Below are 19,640 nucleotides of genomic sequence, written 5' to 3' on the forward strand. Positions count from 1 at the left end.
CCCCCGGAGGCCGAGGGGACCACCTGCACGGAGGCGGGGGCGGCGCCGCGAGACCGCCCGGGGCGTCGAGGGCTACCTGGCCGCGACCGCGTGGGCCCCGCCCCCGCCCGCAGCGCGGAGCCTCGGGGGGGGGCGCCGCAGGGGGGACGGGGCGAGGGGAGGGAGCCCTCTACCCCCGAATGGGCGACGCAGGAGTCCATCCTCCCAAGAACTTTCAGCGCCACCCCGCGTGTGCACGGACGCACCCAGGTGGTAGACGCCGACCTCCGGACGGATGCCCTGTGACGTCCCCCGGCGGGGCTGGTCTGCCTCCCGCTCCGCACCTTCGATCCGCCGCGGAGCCCTGCCTTCCAGAATGGTCTCTCCTCTCGGGGACTAACGGTTGCGTGTCAAGCCCCTCCGGCCACAGACTGTTACTCCTCGAGCTTCCTGTTAGCATGTATAGGATCGTCTCCTTTTTCATCGAAACGCACGCTCGTCACCCTACTGCTAGCCTTAACCTACAATGATTCCATTTCAGCTGCCCTTGCCTGTGGGGAAAGCTTCCTGAACGTTGTTATCTCATTGCAAGCGAGGAGTCCGCTCCTTTATGCAAAACGGTAGTGTTCCTGGACCTCGGGGTTCTCGCACTTTCGCTCTCGGTCCTGGGTCCACTTCTGGGGGCGCCTAAGGCCCGCTTCTGGTTCCGCTCCGCTTAGCGGGCCGCCTGGGCCGCCTGGCGGTTGGGGACCTGCCTGCGGCTCAGGTCGTGATCCTGGGGTGGGAGATGAGTCCTGCATGGGGCTCCCTGCTGTGCACTCCCCCCTCTCGAATAATTACATAAATCTTATAAATAAATCTTATAAAAATAAATAATAAATAAATAAATAAATAAATAAATAAATAATAAATAAATAAAGCGATGGCTATCAAGCACCTGGTGGTGCTGCTGGGGAATACAGATGAATGGAAACCATAGTCTCTGACCTCAGAAGGCTTCTAATCCACTTCCAAGACTAATTCAGGAAACGAGACAATAGGTAACCGAAAGAAACTTCGTGTTACTAAATGGAAACAAGTACTTGAGTACCTGCCATGTGCAAAGTTCTGTTCTTTACCCTCAAGGGAATGTAACACCTTGAAGAGAAAGGCAGATACCAGGGGAAGGAAGAGCCAGGAGAAGGAACAAATCACTGGGGGCTGTGAGTGTCAGAGAAAACTTCAAGATGGGGGAGCTTGGGCAAGAGGTAAAAGGAGCTCCAACACTGACCAGAAGTCTTTTAGGTGAAAGGGTTATCTTAGAGATTATTTAGATCATCCTCTTGCCCTACAGCCTCCTGCCCTACATGTGTGTGCCGGAGGTCCACACAACCACAGAGAGATGAGACAGCCTCTGTTGAAACTCTTTTCTTTTTTTTTTTTTTTAAGACTTTATTTATTCATGAGAGACACACAGAGAGAGAGGCAGAGACACAGGCAGAGGGAGAAACAGGCTCCACGCAGGGAGCCCGATGTGGGACTCAATCCCGGGACTCCAGGATCACGCCCTGGGCCGAAGGCAGGTGCCAAACCGCTGAGCCACCCAGGGATCCCCCCATTCTGCTTTTTGTACAACTCTTTAACTGTTAAAATATCCTTTCTGGAATCTGCTTCTTGGTTACCTCTGCTCTCCAGAGTTACACAAAATAATCTCATTATCCTTTGCCAATGACAGCCCTATCTTTGAATATTTTAAGATTCTTATTATGAGCCTTCTAAGTCTTTCCTTCTCCAAGCTAAACATCTTTAAATCCTTCAAAGAGGGATCCCTGGGTGGCGCAGCGGTTTGGCGCCTACCTTTGGCCCAGGGCACGATCCTGGAGACACGGGATCGAGTCCCACATCGGGCTCCCGGTGCATGGAGCCTGCTTCTCCCTCTGCCTGTGTCTCTGTGCCTCTCTCTCTCTCTCTGTGACTATCATAAATAAATAAAAAAATTAAAAAAAAAAAAATCCTTCAAAGAGTCTTCATCTGGTATGGTTTCACAAGCCTCCCACACCCCCTTCACAACCCACCCTCTGCCCAGAGATAATCTCTTGTTTTTTACTGAACCAAGATCTGAACCAGGCACTGGATAAATCATCTCTCCATGAGATGGACAGATCTGAATTCAAATCCTGTCCCCCTAGTTTCTAGTTTCTAGCTAGTCCTTGGCCAGCTCACATCTCTCTGAAAACTTCTGCATCCAGAAGGTAGTTATGATGACAGTAATACCTTCCAGCAAAACAAGGCCTAAATAATATAACACACATCATATTCTTAGCATAGCACCTGGTCCATGTTAAGCACTGCCATGATGGCTGTTTCCATCAATCTGCATTTATAGCACAAGAACGCATTCACAGATACAACAGCCATATCACACCACTGAGTTAGTTATAGTCACCTTGTGGCAAACGAAAACCCACAAGCCTTGGGCACCTGGGTGGCTCACTGGTTGGGCATCTGCCTTCGGCTCAGGTCCTGATCCCTGCGGTCCTGGGATCAAGTCCCGCATCAGGCTCCCCATACCGAGCCTGCTTCTCCCTCTGCCTGTGTCTCTGTCTTTCTCTGTGTATCTCTCATGAATAAACAAATAAAATCTTTATTTTTTTTAAATTTTTATTTATTTATGATAGTCACACAGAGAGAGAGAGAGAGGCAGAGACATAGGCAGAGGGAGAAGCAGGCTCCATGCACCGGGAGCCCGACATGGGATTCGATCCCGGGTCTCCAGGATCGCGCCCTGGGCCAAAGGCAGGCGCCAAACCGCTGCGCCACCCAGGGATCCCAATAAATAAAATCTTTATTAAAAAAAAACCCACAAGCCTTTATTTTCACTCGTACTACTATTAAGTCAAGTCTCTCACATCCTGTATTTGTACAGTTTTTTCTTAACTAAAGTGCATTTGCTTTTAACCGTATTTAATTTCATACTTTTTGCTTTTTTTTTAAGATTTTATTTATTTATTCATGAGAGAGAGAGAGAGAGGCAGAGACACAGGCAGAGGGAGAAGCAGGCTCCATGCAAGGAGCCCGATGCAGGACTCGATCCCAGGACTCCGGGGTCACGCCCTGGGCCGAAGGCAGGCGCTAAACCGCTGAGCCACCCGGGCTACCCTTACTTTTTGCTTTGAAAGTAAAATATTAACATAGAAAAGTGAACATCAAAATAATGTCAATGGTTAATATTAAATGAGAAAAAGTAAATACAGATAGTATGCATCCTAGTTATTTCTGTACAAAATATTTGTGTATACAAGTATGAAACATGAAAGTAATTTTGGAGCATGCAAATGATTTGATATTCTCCAGGTTCCTTTTCCCATAAAGTTGCTTGCGTAAGTGGTAAGTTTATAAATCCCATTGTCATTGACATTTATTTCTTGTAGTCTTTGTGTGTGTGTGGGTGGGTGAGTGGGTGGGTGTGTGTAACCCAAGTGGGCACAAATCTTACAGGTTTTTTTTTAAGATTTTATTTATTAAAAAAAAAGAGTATTTGAGAGAAAGAGCACCAACGGTGGGAGGGGGGGAGGTGTGGGCAGAGGAAGAGGGAAAAGCAGACTCCCTGCTGAGCGGGGAGCCCAATGTGGGGCTCCATCCCAGGACCCCAAGATCATGACCTGAGCCAAAGGCAGGCACTTAACCAACTGAGTCACCACCAAAACCTAGGGTCACCTATATCTGTTGACTAATTCTCATGTGTCATTCATGGATTTTTTTTTCTTTTTTCTTTTTTTTTTTTTTTTCCATTTATGGATTATCTTGAAAGAAGTTTCAGGACAGCCCCGGTGGCGCAGCGGTTTAGCGCCGCCTGCAGCCCGGGGTGTGATCCCAGGGTCCTGGGATGGAGTCCCACATCGGGCTCTCTGCATGGAGCCTGCTTCTCCCTCTACCTGTGTCTCTCGCTCTCTGTAAATAAATAAATCTTTAAAAAAAAAAAAAAAAAAAAAAGGAAGTTTCCATGGAGTAGTGGGATAGGCAATAAAACCTGCATGGAGTAGGGTGAGAGAATATAAATTAAGGAAATAAAGACAGTGATATAGGGGCACCTGGGTGGCTTGGTCAGTTAAGCACCTGTCTTCAGCTCAGGTCATGATTCTGGGGTCCTGAGATCAAGCCTTGCATTGGGGCTCCCTGCTCAGCAGGGAGTAGGCCGCTCCCCCTCCACGCCTGCTCTCTCGATTTCTCTCTCTCAAATAAATAAATAAAATCTGAAAGGAAGAAAGAAAGTGACTACAGACGGTTCAACCCAGATTTTGCTGGGAGGACAACAGAGAAAAGGAGCAGCAGCCCACAGGGTAGTTAGAGGAAGTCAGAGTAGGTGTTTTGTTTGCATGGAAACACTGTATGCCAGCCAATAGCAATGATCCAGCAAAAAGAAAAAAAGAATCATGAGAAAGAGGGGACAGTTGCAATACCAAGTTCTTGAGGAGAGAGGAGATGGGACATTCAAGTTGAACATTAAAAGGAGGCAGAGCTAACCATCCCATCCTCTGCAACAAGAGGGAAGTGCATGACACAGCTAGTTCCTCTGTTCATGGGAAGCGGATTGATTTCTGTTCTCAGGGAAATGTAAGGCAAAGTCACTAGGAAAGAGTGAAGAGGGAAAAGGAAGTTCAGGAGATTGAAAGAGTGGGGAGAGCCTTCTGCACAGATAGCACTCTCGCAAATATGAGCATTCCTAGAACCTGCTAGACTTTCTGTGACAAGTGTGATGAGCACCAGCCCACAAAGTGACACAGAGTGAGAAAGGCTAAAGATACTCCATAGGCTCAGGGAAGCAGCATCACGCAGGAAGCAGAGTGGCCATGGAGGGCAGATGAAGCTCATTTTCCAATAAAAGCCTTCTACAAAGATCCCACCGAGGCTTGAATGTGTTGAGCCCAACTGCAGATCTCAGAGAATGCTGGCTATTAGGAGATGGGAGCATTTTGAATTGGGAGATAAGAAGAGGAAGAGGCCAGTGATCCAGGTCTAAGTTTCCTATTTTATTTTATTATGAAGACAATGAAATCTTGAGGTTGTGTTAAAAAAAATAAATTCAGGGTGGGAAGAAGTGGAGGTGAGAATTGAACACAGTAGGGGGACACCTGGGTGGCTCAGCGGTAGAGCATCTGCCTTTGGCTCAGGGCATGATCTCCCTCCCTCCCTCCCCCCCCCCCCCCCCCCGCCCCCTCATCAGGCTCCCTGCAGGCAGCCTGCTTCTCCCTCTGCCTCTGTGTCTCTCATGAATAAATAAATAAAATCTTAAAAAAAAAAAAAAAAAAAAAACTGAACACGCTAGCTAGTGCTGGTGAGCTGTGTAAACAATGGATATAAACTTGGGGAAAGGCCAAACTGGTGCAAATTTTATCCCGTAGCTGTTTGATTGCATGAAAGAGTAAGTGGTTAGTTGGGTTTGACCATAGTTGGGTTTTTCCTAAGTAGGTAGAGAAAGCAGCAAGGACGCTAAAGAGGTTTGCATCTCTTAATAGTTTTTCCTAGTTCTCTGTCCTTCCAGTGTTTCTTTTTTGCTAACCATAAGCAATTATAAATAAGTAAGCAAATACATAAATAAATGTGTGGATATACAAACACACATCTCCATATCATCTTGCTTTTTTTTCTTTATGCAAAAGATAGCACAGTACATTTTTTTTTTTTTATCATGTAACTGTGCATCTTGGAGTCTCCTCCTGAGGACATGGAGAACTTCCTCATTCTCTTCTACAGTTACCTAATGTTCTGCTGTATGCTTATAATGTTTATGTAGCCAGTTTTAACTTAGAGACACCTGGATTGCTTCCAGTCTTCTGCTAACATAGGTCATGAAATGAATAAACATGCACAGCTATCATTTCACATCAATGGAAGCTGCTTCGTAAGATAAATCTCCGGAAACGTGAATACTGGGTCAAGGGTAGTGCAGATATTGACAAACAGTCCCCCGCTCCCATTTATATTTACATGATCTATTGGCATATCTACTCTCCCATAGTCTTGCGAAAGAGTGCTTATCAAACATTTCAATTTTGCTAATCTGATTAATGTGAATTAAAACCTCAGCTTAGTTGCTTAGTTTTATTTTTGAAACTCTGTGATGACTGCAAAGAACTATTCATTGTAAATAGGGCATAGTCAACATCAGAGTTTCTTTGTTTTTTTAAGATTTTATTTATATATGTGACAGAGAGAGAGAGAAAGAGCAAGAGCATAGTCACAAAAGCAGAAGTGGCTGGCAGGAGAGGGAGAAGCAAGCTCCCACAGAGCACAGAGCCTGAGGTCATGATGCCAGTCCTCATCCCAAGACCTGAGCCCAAGGCAGACGCTTAACTGACTGTGCCACCAGGCGCCTTCGGATTAGTTTTGTGTATCTCAAACTGATCACCCCCTAACTTTAAGTCCTGTGTATTCTGTGAACTGTCTCTTCCTTTATTTTGCTTACTTTTTATTGGTAGTTGTCTTTTACTTATCCATTTGTAAGGGCTCTTTATATATTCAGGAATTAGACCTTTGCATATACTCTCAGTTGATTTCCCCCCAGTTGGCTATTTTTGTCTTCTGACTCGATTTGTGTGATATTTGTCTGTCTTTGCCACGCAGGTAGAAGGCTTCCAATTGCCTGTTTTGTATTTATCAGTCTTTTCTCTAACGGCTTCTAAATTTTGACTCAAAGTTAAAAATATGTTCCCCACTTTAAGATGATGAAAGAATTCTTTGTATTTTTTAAATTGATATGTACTTGGCATATAACATGTTAGTTTCAGATGTATAACAATGATTTGATATTTTTCTATAGTGTGAAATAACCTCAAATCTAGTAAATATCTATTACCATATGTAGTTATACATTTTCTTTTTCTTGTGATGAGGATTTTTAAGATCCACTCTCTTAGGATCTTTAAGATCCACTTTTTTTTTTTTTAAGATTTTATTTATTTGTTCATGAGAGACACAGAGAGAGAGAGAGGGAGAGGGAGGGAGAGAGAGAGGCAGAGGGAGAAGCAGACTCCATGAAGGGAGCCTGATGCAGGACTCCATCCTGGGACAGGGATCACACCCTGAGCTGAAGGCAGATGCTCAACCCCTGAGTCCGCCACCTCCCCCCCCCCCCCCCCCCCCGCTGGGGCCCTATATTTTCTTTTTAATATGACACACATTCCCACAACCTGTACAAGTCCCCTTCCACCAAATTTCAAAATACCTACACTATTATAGATACCTCCTTGTGCTTATTACTCACACATCTGTGTCTCTAAATCCATACATTCTACGTGGCACATCATTTACATATGTTATCCTAATAAACTTCCACAACTACCCAAAGAGATGTCTTTTCTTTTTTAAGATTTTATTTATTCATGAGAGACAGAGAGAGAGAGAGAGAGAGAGAGAGGCAGAGACGCAGGCAGAGGGAGAAGCAGGCAGAGGGAGAAGCAGGGAGCCCGATGTGGGACTCGATCCCAGGACCCCAGGATCATGCCCTGGGCGGAAGGCAGGCCCTAAACCGCTGAGGCGCCCAGGCATCCCTTAAGAAATGTTTTTTAACCCTCATTTTACAGATAAAGTGAGAGTTGGAATAGCTACGATGTAACTGGCGGTGACCACTATGTACTTGTTACATAAGAACATGCTAGCCTTCGCCAGTGTTATTCTCAAATTTCTCCCCTTGCATTTTTCCCCCTGAGAGTTACTAAATACCTCAACAAAAATTCCACCTCTGTAGGAGTAACTCTTCTAAGCCAGGTTCTGGTTGAACTGTGGGCCATAGAAAAATGAAATCAAGAGACGAAGAGCCACTGAAGTTCTAACACAGCATGCTAAGTGTGTACCTTGTCCCCTGCTCTCCTGGTTTTCGTGTCCTTCATGAAATTCAGTTATATAACATTATCTGGTTATTTTTCTCCATTTTTCTTCAGTTTAAAAGCCCTCTGGATGAAGACAGCAAGTGTCCTGCCAAATACATTCTTCTAATTCTTGTGAAAGTCAGAGTAATAACAAAAAGAGACTGGAAGCTTCCCAAACAGGGGAAATGGTGAACAAATGCCAGGGTCAGGAGAGAGTCGAGTCTACTTAGGCCACTGAAGAACCAGCCTGGTGGAGGCAGACACTGAACGAGACGTTTGGAAAGACAGGGTGACGCCAGATTCAGGCTACAGATTGCTTACAAGACCAGGCCAAGACATGTGCCTGAGCCACTCACGAGGCAACAAGAACTTATAAATGATCAACTCTGACTGATAAGATTAAAATGTTGTTTTTATTTTTTTTTTTTTTTAAGATTTTTATTTTAGGTGTGCCTCGGCGTCCCAAACTACTACCCTAAGACTGCTCAGGCAGTGATGTTTCAAAAAGACTGAAATTAAAAGATTCTGAAAGATGGCAGACTGGTGAGGCTCAACCAACACCTCCCAAGTTCGTGCTGTTCCTCTGGGGCCCTGCAGGTCAGTGACCACAAGCCAGTTCCTGTCTTTGAGGAGCTCAAATTGACTGGGAGGGGTACCAACAAAAGTGTAGTGTGGTGGGTATGACAACAGGACCTGCTGCAAAGTCTGGTGGGAGAGAAGAGCCCAACGTAGTCTGGAAAGAAAGGCAGAAGGTAAAGGGACAGAAAGCTGGGAGACTCTGTCCCCAGCCTCACCTGTGGAAAGTTAGCTATGAGGAAAGGGAAGAACTTTACAGGGCAAAGCAATGAGCTGGAACAGCCTATCAAGATTATGAACCAAACAGGGATCCCTGGGTGGCGCAGCGGTTTGGCGCCCGCCTTTGGCCCAGGGCGCGATCCTGGAGACCCGGGATCGAATCCCACGTCGGGCTCCTGGTGCATGGAGCCTGCTTCTCCTTCTGCCTGTGTCTCTGCCTCTCTCTCTCTCTCTGTGACTATCATGAATAAAAAAAAAAAAAAAAAAAAAAAAGATTATGAACCAAACAGTTAATGAGGGAGAAAAGAGGAATGTTCTCTTAACGATGATCAAGCCCAAGGGCACGGTCGGTCGTGTAGCAGGCCAGCTGGATTTACTTCCAGGACCCTCTCTGGCCCCCATCGGCTAAACAGAAGAAAACAAATCATGTAGGTTGGCAGGCCTGGGAAAGGAGCTAAAAAACTAGTTTATGGTGATAGAAGATAGAAATCAGGAAGGATGGAACTGAGTGGGAAGGGGCCCCAGAAGAATCCTGGGGACTGCAGGGTTCTAGATCTTACTAGAAGAGTTGTTACCAGTGAGCATACAGTTGTCAAAACTCAATGAACTGGACACTTAACTATGCATTTTATTATACATTTTATTGTATAAAGAAATGCTATAATCAAATTAAAATACTTGAAGGACGGGGGGGGGGGGGGAAGACTAGAACAGTTAAGATACAAACTAAGAGGGAAATTAGACCCCAGGAAGAACTTCGAATCAGTCTGAGAACCAAAGGGATGTAGGTATTGGTTTAAGATCTTATTTATTTATTCATGAGAGACAGACAGAGAGAGAGAGGCAGAGACACAGGCAGAGGGAGAAGTAGGCTCCATGCAGGGGCCCAACGTGGGACTCGATCCTGGGTCCCCAGGATCACGCCCTGGGCCGAAGGCGGCGCTAAACTGCTGAGCCACCGGGGCAGCCCCGGGATGTGGGTATTTGAAGAAAAAACAGACACCTACCATTTGCCAAACCTTGGCCTAGACTCACATATTTCAATTTATCTGCAGACCCAGCCCTACCCAGCTGAGTGTAGACAGTAATGTGTTGTAGTTAGTGCAGGGAGAGGATGGGAGAGCCGTGACGAATGGCAGATTTTGTGGCAGTGCAGGGTAGGCTGTGACATAAAAGTTGTGAGGCCTCGGTCCAGTGCAGGAGGCAGAAGGGGAGAGAAAGGCAAGGAATGCTGGACATGTCTGAAGGGATTTCTCCAGAAACTTGAAAATTCAGAAAACTGGGTCCATCTGTGACTCAACTTTCTCTTCCACAAATAAAGGAATGGAATTTTTATTGATTTACTTATTTTTAAAAGACTTTATTTGTAAGTAATCTCTACACCCAACATGGGGCTCAAACTTACAACCCCTGAGATCAAGAGTTCCATGCTCTATGGACTGAGCCAGTCAGGCACCTCAAGGAATAAAAGTTTAAAATACCAAATAAGGGACATCTGGGTGGCTCAGTGGTTGAGCATCTGCCTTTGGCTCAGGGCCTCATCTCGGGATCGAGTCCCACATTGGGATCCCTGCAGGGAGCCTGCTTCTCCCTCTGCCTGTGTCTCTGCCTCTCTCATAAATAAATAAATAAATAAATAAATAAATAAATAAATAAATAAAATCTTAAAAAAAAAAAACATAAGATCACTTCAAGGGCTCATAAAACCACTCTACCCAGATCCTACCCCCAAGATTCCAAATCTGAGAAGCGGCACAAACACTCTTTTGTTTTTAGGTACCAGGTGATGCTGATGTGTATCCTGGGCTGAAAACAATCATTTTCAAAGGAGAATCAGGGGTGCCTGGGTGGCTCAGCGGGTGAGCATCTACCTTCAGCTCGGGCGTGATCCTGGGGTCCCAGGATCAAGTCCTGCATCAGGCTCCCTGTGAGGAGCCTGCTTCTCCCTCTGCCTGTGTCTCTGCCTCTTTCTCTGTGTCTCTCATGAATAAATAAAAAAAAAAAATCAAAAAAAAAAAAAAAAACACCAAAAACAAAAGGAGAATCATAGTCTCAGGAAACTGCTGGGATCTAGGGTTGCACCGGGTAGGAGGGCACCAGACAACGCTGGAGAAGGATTCAGGGCTGACCTGAACTCTAGGTTAGGATTAGAAGTATTCGCAGCCCACCTGACAAACTACGTGCTTCCAATACTTTGATTAAGTGCTCTTTATTTGATGCTTTGCGTTCACAGCGCTGTAAGGCCTGCCCAACCGAGGCGTCCGGCCGGTCACCGGTCAGGCGGCCTGGGGTCGAGGGCAGGGGGCAATCAGCCTCCTACCTAACCTTCTTTCTGGGACCATTCTCTGTAGGCCCCTGCGAAGTTGCGAGCCCTGTGGAGACAAAGCGACAAAGCGGGTGGGCAGGCGGGCCCGGGAGGCGCCGCGTCACCCCCCAGCGGGCGCCCCGTGCCCCATACCCTGCGTATCCCAGGCCTCGGGCCAGCTGCGTGGCCTGCAAGCCCCGCTTGCCCATCTGACAGAAGAAGATGAGGTTCTCCTCTTGCAGCTTCGGCTTCTCGGCGGCGTACAAAGCCTGGAAGGCAGCTGGCTCCATCTGCAGGGCGCTCTCCAGCTCGGACACTGGGAGGCGGCGAGGCAGGGTCGGAACCGGCGGTGGGCGAGCTCAGGTGGGGCCTGGAGGCACTGGGGCCGCGGCCCCAACCGATCCCCAAGGGACCCCCCCCTCCCCGGCCAACCTCGAGGCCCCGATAGGCCCAGCTGCCGGGAGGGGCCGGGCGGCTGCACCGGGGCCACGTCCGCGGCAGCGAGGGGGAGCGGCGGGCGGTACCCGGTACCCGGTACCCACCCCGCAGCCGCCAGCCCGCAGCCCCGGGGAGGTCAGGCGCCGAGGAGCGGGTCCTCCCCCTCCTCGCCGCCGCTCTCCCCTCAAACTGGAAGGGCCGGTTCCGCGGCCCGGATCCGCCTCCCGCCAGCCCTTCCGGGAGGCTCGGGGTGGGGAGGGTGGGGAGGCTGGGGGCCCTCAGGGGAACAAGGACCCCCGTACCCGTGCCTCCCCCCACGCCGCCCTGGGAGCCCCCCCAGGCCACCCGCGCGGGCGTCCCCGGTGTCCCGTACCCGGGATGTTGAGCGCCCCCGGGATGGTCCCCGCTGCCGCCTCCTCCCGCGATCTCACGTCGATGAGCCGGGCCTGGCCCGCGGCCAGCAGCGAGCGCAGTTCAGGCAGCGAGACCGTGGGCGCTGCGGAAGGAGGCAGCAGAGCCTGGGGCGGCGCGGCGGCGGCCCCCACCTGGCGACGCCCCTCCACCTGGCGGCCCCCTCCTGGCGACGCCCTCCACCTAGCGGCCCCCACCTGGCGACCCCCTCCACCTGGCGACCCCCTCCACCTGGCGGCCCCCTCCACCTAGCGGCCCCCTCCACCTAGCGGCCCCCACCTGGCGACGCCCTCCACCTAGCGGCCCCCACCTGGCGACCCCTCCACCTGGCGGCCCCCTCCACCTAGAGGCCCCCACCTGGCGGCCCCCTCCACCTGGCGGCCCCCACCTGGCGACCCCCTCCACCTGGCGGCCCCCTCTACCTATACCGGCCCCCACCTGGCGACGCCCTCCACCTGGCGGCCCCCACCTGGCGACGCCCCTCCACCTGGCGGCCCCCTCCACCTAGCGGCCCCCTCCACCTAGCGGCCCCCACCTGGCGACCCCTCCACCTGGCGGCCCCCTCCACCTGGCGGCCCCCACCTAGCGACCCCCTCCACCTGGCGGCCCCCTCCACCTAGCGGCCCCCACCTGGTGGCGCCCCTCCACCTAGCGGCCCCCTCCACCTGGCGGCCCCCCACCTGGCAGGGGCCTGCGAGCCGCGCGCCGCCGCTCCCCCTCGGCCGGGCCGCGCGCTCCCGGGGGCCGCGGCGAGGACGGGAGGGCCCCGGGGCCCCGCAGGTACCTCCAGCCATGGTGCGCGCCGCGACGGCGAGCTGCAGGAACGCGGCCCGGGGCCGCCCCCGCGGAGCCGCCAGCATCTCGCCCGCCCTCCGGGAGCCCGGAGCCGGGACCGGAACCGGAAGCGAAGGCCCCGCCCCGCCCCCCGCCGCACCTGTTCCGCGGGGCCGTGAAGCCCGCTCGCCAGTCTAGCGATTGCCCAGCGCGCGGGCGGGCGGCACACGGGGGCCCTGGGACCCCTGGGACCCGGCCACGCCCCACCCTAACCTTGGCCCAACCCTCCCGGGCAGAGTGCAAGGCGCCTCCCTTCCCTCCGCCCCCACCGACCAGAGGAGGAAAACCACGAGACAACAGTGGCTCTGAACGTTTTATCTTTAAAAAAAAAAAAAAAGAAAGAAAGAAAGAAAAGGAAGAAAAAGAAACACCATCCCCACAAGGGGAAGGCCCCACGTGGGCCCCTGTCTTCTCCCTGGCTCCAGAGGCTTCCGCACAGGCCCTGGCCGCCCGCCGGCCCATCTCCTGTTTCTGGGGCAGGAGCCGCTGCTAAGCATCCTTTCCCCCACTTCTCGCGAAAGCCTGTTCCCGAGAGTCCTCGAGTGCACACCTGAGCTCCAGGGTGAGGAAGACCCGGTGGGAGCGCCAGAGTCCTGGGGCAACCAGAGCGTCACTTGTCAGCAGACCCTCTGCTGGTTCTTGAAGCAAGCACAGGGCAAGCCCCCACGTTGTGTCCGGTATCCAGCATGGAGACGGCACATGCATGTGAAGAGGGACACGAGGGCTCAGGGGCCGCGCGGTGGGACTGGACGAGGCTGTCAGCGCACACCCACGTGTGTTTCACACCACTGCACGCTGCTGTCACCGGGCCTCAGTTCAAAGCCATGCTTTCTGAGCTCCCCCTGGTCCCACGCCAGAAGTGGGTGGTGAAGGAAAGGGGCACGGGTGAGCCGTTCTCCTGGACTATCTGCAGTTCTTGGAAAGGGGCTGTAGGGCCTAAGGCCCTCGAGTCCCCACAGTTAGTTGCTGTCATTCTTGATGACGACCTCTACTCCGTGGTGCCGCAGCTGAGCCCGTAGCAGCAGGTTCTTGTTTTTAAGATCTTCCACCTGATGTGGGAGGGAGGCCATGAAGACAGTGAGTAGAAAAGCGGGCACAGCGAAATCCCTGCATGTACAGAGACATCCGCTAGGGAGGGGGAAAAGGACGAAGCCCTCTACGGAAAGCAGGGGCGGGAGACCCCAGCTGGCTCGTGGGCCATGGAGTTGAGGAGGGCCGGACCGCAGAGGGGTCTGACCTGCTGTCGGAGCACATCGTTGTCCAGCTGCAGTTGGTCGAGCCCCTGCAGTTCTTCAGACAACCGGTGGTTACTCTGTCGAAGCTCCTGGATATAATCACAGGCTTTGGACAGAATCCCACCTTTACTCTGCAAGAAAAGGCCAACGAAATGAGGACTAAAATACGTGATACGTGGCTTACCTTCCAAAAGCACACCCACACTCTAGACCTCAGTTTCCCCTAAGTGGGAGAACATTGCACAAGGATACAGGAACCTCAGAGAGAGAAGCCACGTGTGCCCTCTCTACCATTTCTGGAAACAATACCAGGAGACAGAATTCAGGCATCCTGCCCACTACAGGGTCTTTCCATGACCTGGCCAGACTTGGTGCTCTCCATGGAGCAGTCTGGGATGATCTTGGACAGCTGCACAATCCAGTTGTTAATCTTGTCTCGGCGGCGGCGTTCAACTGTGGGGCACAGGGGGGGACAAGGTGACTCCGGGAGAACTCCCCACAGGCCCTGTAACTCCACCTACACTCTCCCACTCAGACACCCCTGCTGTTCCCAATCTCAGCTGACAGTACCTACCTTCATTATGCTGAGCCCTGCGTTTCTCATCCCGAGTCGTCCTGGGAGCTTCTGACTTCCTGACAACAGAGCCCAGGGTGGCCAGAGTCCGGGAAGATAAAAAAAATCAGATTGGAGGCTCGAATAAGGAAGGACACGGAGTTGGCAGGGATCAAGACCACCGTGGTGGGCGGGGGGTGGGAGTGAAGGGAGTGAATGGGTGACGGGCACTGGGTGTTATTCTGTATGTTAGTAAATTGAACACCAATAAAAAAAAAAAAAAAAAAAAAAAGACCACCGTGGCAACTGAGAAAGACCAGGGGTTACTCACGGGGAATAAGGGTGAGTCCTGGGGGCAATGGAGCGCTGGCTTCCTCCCTGCAACACTTCCTGTGGCGACATCATCACAAAGAACTGTCCTGTGAAGACGCAGGGTCGGTTGTGTCAGGATGTGGGACTTAGGAACTTCATCAAGCTCTGAGGCCGAGGCCCTAGGATCCTCCTCTAAAAGAGACCTCCTTCGTCCTAGAAGGTCAGTCCCAGACTCACTGCCTGCCCAGGTCTTAGTGATCATGAAACGGTCCTGGGAAGGGCCCACCGTGCCCAGCCATGGCCCCCAGCCTATCCTAGCCCCTCCAGCCAGCAGCACCCGCACGGAGCTCACCAGTGCCAGGAGGGGTCGCCTGCCCCAGCAGTGCCTCTGAGCCCTGGGTAGTAACAACTGCTGCTGTACTCCCCGACGTGGTCCCCCCTGCCCCATCTCCCACTGCAGTGCTGGGGAAGTAAGTATAGTGCGTTTCGGCGGCCGTCCCCTCTGTGTCAACTGCATCGTCACTGGTGAACGCACCCTGGATCACGGCCTGGGAAGGGGCACAACAACACAGAGTCCAGTGTCAGGCACACTTCCCACTGAACCATGCTGCAGCTTCTGTCCCTAGGGCGGGGGAGAACGGAGAAACATCCAGAAAGGGAAAATCTAGTGCCTTGGAACAAGGAAGCCCCAGATGCCTCGCCACTCCTAGCCCCGCCCCTATCTCACGGGTTCAGCTGCACCTTGCTCTAGTCCCCTGGGCAGCCCAGGCCCGGGTACCTGGGTCATGGATTGAGTGGCAGGATAGCCACTGATGGCGCCAGTCCCCTCAGTCTGGCCATCCAGCTGCCCCTCAGACACCTGGATCACCCTGTACATCACCTAAAAGCAGGGAGGGAAGGGAAACGTGGAGAGAGAAAATACAAGAGTCAATGCTGGGGACCCCAGGACTTTCATAAAGCTTCTCTTGGACAGAGCCCCGGAATAAGAGTGCTTCAGAGACAAAGCTTCAGCCCCCTTCTGTCCCCAGAGGTTTCAGCCTAGACGCCCCCCAACGAAACCTCCTCCTCCCAGCCCTCCAACCCCCCTTACCCCCACACACAGGAGTCCACATCTTCACCTCCTCCAAGCCACGTCTCCCCTGACAGGTTCATTACCTCCCGCAACCCCAACCCCCAAGTGACACCTGCAGCCCCTTGGCCCCCTCCCTTACCTGGCCCCCTCCCTTACCTGGCCCCCATTCTCAGTTCGGAAGACGTACTTGACGTTGGGGTCAGGGAAAGTGGCAGCTGATTGGATGCTGGCAATAGCCACACTGGTTGGGTCCTCCCCAGTTGCCACTGCACCTAAATTAAAAGAGCAAAGGAAAAGTCTGCGAGTTCCTGCCTTTTCCCCTTGTTCCACCTGCACGTCATTTAGAAGGACCAGGTACACAGGAGATGCGCCCCTGGGAGAGAGGGAGAGGCCAGGATGGGCTCCTGGTTTCAGGTCTGTCTCTACCACCCACCTTCCTGAATCTGCACTGTCCCCTCTTCCGTTTCAGCTGTTTTCTGCTGCCTGTTTGTGAAGGAACAAAAAAAAAGAGGGGAAGATGTGAATAAAAAGCTCACTGACCCAGTAACCTATGGCTTCCAAACTCAATGGCATTCCCAACAGACGCTGGGTTAGGTGAGAATAGCAGCAGCTAGTATTTACTGAGTGTTTACTGTGTGCGTAGTACTGAGCTAAGCACTTAACACGCGTTATCGTTTAATACTAAGGACAACACAATGGGTGAGTAGCTCTACTTGCATTTTGTAGATGAGACCGGATGACACAGCTAGTAAGTGATGGAGCTGAAACCAGAATCCAGGTCTGCTGGACTCCAGAGCCAGTGCTCGTAGCCATTCTGCATTCTTCCAGGCCTCCCACCTCCAGCCCCAGACCCTACCTCCTCTTCACTCACCCCTTCATCTCTCTGTAAGGGGGCTCATCCGAGGAACTGGTCCTTCTTTGGAAGTCTTCGAATCTCCTGCCTCACGGTCCTGAGTGCTAAGTCCTGGTAGAAATCAGGGAGTTTGCAATAAGTCCAGGAAACTGAAGAGCCTGTTTCAAGAAGCTAGGCTCCATGAAGACCCAGCCAGGAACAGAATCTAATCAATCTACAGAGGACAATCAGTTTTCTCCATTCTGGCGCTGAGAAGTGGGCTACAGTGGTTGAAAAAAAATAACTCTACAAATGGTGTTCCTTGGTCCTCTATTATCACTCCAGGTCGCGGTGGAGAGGGGATGCTTATACTTAAAGACTAAGAAACAACGTATTTCTGGATGGATCATGACTAAAGTTATAATGATGGTGGGACGCCTGGGTGGCTCAGCGGTTGAACATCTGCTTTTGGCCTGGGGCGTGATCCTGGGGTCCTGGGATCCAGTCTCACACACATCGGGCTCCCTGTGATGGGCCTGCTTCTCCCTCTGCCTGCATCTCTGTCTCTCTGTGTGCATCTCTCATGAATATATAAAATCCTAAAAAAAAAATAAAGTTCAAAAAAAAGTTGTCATGATGGGCCATGACTTTGGGGTTAAGAAGGCATGTTTAGATCACCACTATCAAAAACACAGGACCGGGGGAGCCGGGGTGGCTCAGCGGTTTAGCACCACCTTGAGCCCCGGGTGTGATCCTGGAGACCCAGGGTTCGAGTCCCACGTCGGGCTCCCTGCATGGAGCCTGCTTCTCCCTCTGCCGGTGTCTCTGCCTCTCTCTCTTTCTCTCTCTGTTTCCCTCATGAATAAATAAAATAAAAATCTTAAAAACAAAACACAGGACCACTGGACGCCCTGGTGCTTCTTCTAGCTTCTCAACCACATAGTGTACCAAGAAATTTCTGTCCTCAAATCCAGGAAGGGGAAACCTGCCTGAACCATAAAGAACATACTTGGCCCTTGGGCCTAATTCTACGTGGCCCCTGGGGCTCCAGCTTCGGGACGTCCAGATTTATGTCATTCAAGACCTTAAACTCCAAACGCCTCATTTTTCAAGCCCCTTCTATTTTTCTTCACCAAGCCTTCCTGTAAAACCACACGGTTGCTGAAATGTTGCCATGACAACTCCAAATCAACTGAACCTCAGCAAGAAGAGAGAAAAAAACTCCAGGCTCAAGCTTCGGAAGGAGAGACAATGGAAAAGGAACTCATTTGCAAGGTGCCCGGTTTAGGACCCTGACACCCAGCCAGAGGGCAGGAAAACAAGGAAAACACAAAGAGCTGAGAAGACAAGTGGCTCCTCCAAAGAGACACAGCTACGTGTACAAGTGAACAGGGTGACAAAACCATCGCCGCGCGAAAGAGTAAGATTTTTACCAAGTCTGTACCCAGAAGGTCCTCCCCAAAACCTTTCCTAAGAACAATCTTCAACGGAGGAGCCTTGGAAGCCTTCTTGGAAGGAAAGTAGTGACCCCAAAAAAGCCACCAGAATTCAAAACAACAAAGGGGAACCAAAAAAAAAAAAAAAAAAAAAAGAGAGAGAGAGAGAGAACTGAAAGTGAAACTGTCCGGAGGAAGTAACGCTGCGAGCAGCTCCCAGTCCCTTGGGGAAGGCGGCACCACCTACCTGTGCATCCTCAACCTACGGAGCCCGGGCGCTGCCTGCAGGGGGGCGTCTCTACCGCCCGCGGCTGTCAGCAGGGGCAGCCTCTGAGGACACCGGCAACCGGGTCGGGCTGCTCTGCGCACTGTTAGCTGGACATCCGGGAGCATTTCCCGGGCATCGGGGGATGCGACACGGAAGCGCGGACAGGATGTGGGGGCGGGCGCGCCGGGGCAGGGGGCCCTGCAACAGCCCCTGCTGTGGGGCTGGACACAAAGGGGAGGACGACCAAGTCCCCGAACCAGGCCGGCGTCTCCCGCAGGCCCCGCAGGCCCCGCAGCCGGCGGCGCGAGCCCGCGAGCCCGGGAGCCCGCGAGCCTGGAGGCCGGGCGGCCGGGAAGGGCTCGGGGCTCGGGGCTCGGGGCTCGGGGCTCGGCGGGCCCGGAGGAGGGCGGGGAGCGCGCTCGGCCCACAAGGCGGGGCGGGAGGCACGACGCGGGCACGGCCCCCTCCCGCAAAACAAAGGCGTCCTACGCGGGAGGCCGCCGGCCCTCGGGAGCGCAACCCCGCCTGCCCCGCCTGCCAGCCCCGCACACGGCCCCGCTCCGCCCGCGGCCGGCCCCCGACTCACCGGCCGCCGCCGCCGCCGCCGCGGATCTCCCCGGACCGTGCTCTCCGTCCCCGGACTCGGAGAGCTCCATGGACAGCTGCTCATGCGCACTCCCGGCCTGCGGCCATGTCGGTGACGGGCGGAAGTGCCCGCCCCGCCGCCTCAGCCTCTGAGCCGCCCCACTTCCGGTCGCTCCCGCGGGCGCGGGGAGGTGCCGCCGGGGCGGAGAGGGAGGGGCTTCCTGCGGCCCGCGGAGGAGGGCGTTGAAGGGTTTGTCGCTTTCGGCAAGGACGGGAGGAAGGCGACGCGCGTGTGCTGCCGTCTTGCTGCTGGACGAGGCGTCCTCGGCGGCAGGAGGGAGCGAGGCCGGCTTAGGGGAAGGGAAGGACGTCGCACGGAGGCGCCATCTTTAACAAGGGCGGCCTGGGAGGCCATCTTGGATGAGGGCGCGCCGTGGGTGCCCCCGGGGATGCGGACGGCCCGGGCGTGCCCGCGTGTGCCCGCGTGTGCCCGCGTGTGCCCGCGTCCGCGGCGGCCGGCGTGTGTGCGGTGGCGGTGGCGGTGTTGGGGATCCTGGCGCCCGCCCTTCTCCGTTGAGGCCTGCCCTCGGGGATGTGGAGCCGTGCAGCCCGAGGACAAGAGTTCAGCTCTGGGGCAGGACGAGCTCGGGGCTCAGACGCCCGCGGCCGCGGCTTACCCCGGGGGTCTCGGGCAGAACTTTCGGCCTCGTTAGCCTCCCTAACTGACCTCAGATTGCA

The 19,640-nt window shown here is 53.0% G+C and overlaps 2 protein-coding genes and 1 long non-coding RNA gene across 7 annotated transcripts; 1 reads left to right on the plus strand and 2 right to left on the minus strand.

Annotated features, from left to right (window-relative positions):
- Nucleotides 1–59: 59 nt before the first annotated feature.
- On the plus strand, nucleotides 60–8,248 carry LOC144307145 (uncharacterized). The gene is made up of 2 exons (XR_013374076.1): nucleotides 60–599; nucleotides 7,899–8,248. It is a non-coding gene; the product is annotated as an uncharacterized LOC144307145 (long non-coding RNA).
- A 2,566-nt stretch (nucleotides 8,249–10,814) lies between these two features.
- On the minus strand, nucleotides 10,815–12,697 carry TSTD1 (thiosulfate sulfurtransferase like domain containing 1). 2 transcript variants are annotated; one of them, XM_077887002.1, is made up of 4 exons: nucleotides 12,560–12,697; nucleotides 11,738–11,860; nucleotides 11,080–11,242; nucleotides 10,815–10,993 (listed from the first exon to the last, which is right to left on the minus strand). In XM_077887002.1, exons 1-4 carry the CDS (start codon nucleotides 12,633–12,635, stop codon nucleotides 10,942–10,944), a joined length of 414 nt encoding a protein of 137 aa, XP_077743128.1. In that variant the 5' UTR covers nucleotides 12,636–12,697; the 3' UTR covers nucleotides 10,815–10,941. The 2 variants fall into 2 exon arrangements, with proteins under 2 accessions (XP_077743128.1, XP_077743129.1); XM_077887003.1 differs by lacking the exon at nucleotides 11,738–11,860 and having other exon boundaries at nucleotides 12,560–12,666.
- Nucleotides 12,698–12,909: 212 nt separating this feature from the next.
- USF1 (upstream transcription factor 1) lies at nucleotides 12,910–19,051 on the minus strand. Of its 4 annotated transcripts, none has more exons than XM_077886996.1 (11): nucleotides 18,904–19,051; nucleotides 16,653–16,745; nucleotides 16,215–16,264; nucleotides 15,938–16,053; nucleotides 15,488–15,589; nucleotides 15,062–15,257; nucleotides 14,729–14,816; nucleotides 14,419–14,477; nucleotides 14,203–14,297; nucleotides 13,847–13,975; nucleotides 12,910–13,658 (listed from the first exon to the last, which is right to left on the minus strand). In XM_077886996.1, exons 2-11 carry the CDS (start codon nucleotides 16,658–16,660, stop codon nucleotides 13,569–13,571), a joined length of 933 nt encoding a protein of 310 aa, XP_077743122.1. In that variant the 5' UTR covers nucleotides 16,661–16,745; nucleotides 18,904–19,051; the 3' UTR covers nucleotides 12,910–13,568. The 4 variants fall into 4 exon arrangements, with proteins under 4 accessions (XP_077743122.1, XP_077743121.1, XP_077743124.1 ...); XM_077886995.1 differs by lacking the exon at nucleotides 18,904–19,051 and adding an exon at nucleotides 18,297–18,634; XM_077886998.1 differs by lacking the exon at nucleotides 18,904–19,051 and adding an exon at nucleotides 18,047–18,189.
- Nucleotides 19,052–19,640: the final 589 nt, after the last annotated feature.

The sequence above is a fragment of the Canis aureus genome, chromosome 38 (genome assembly GCF_053574225.1).
Source record: "Canis aureus isolate CA01 chromosome 38, VMU_Caureus_v.1.0, whole genome shotgun sequence".
Lineage (NCBI taxonomy): Eukaryota > Metazoa > Chordata > Mammalia > Carnivora > Canidae > Canis > Canis aureus.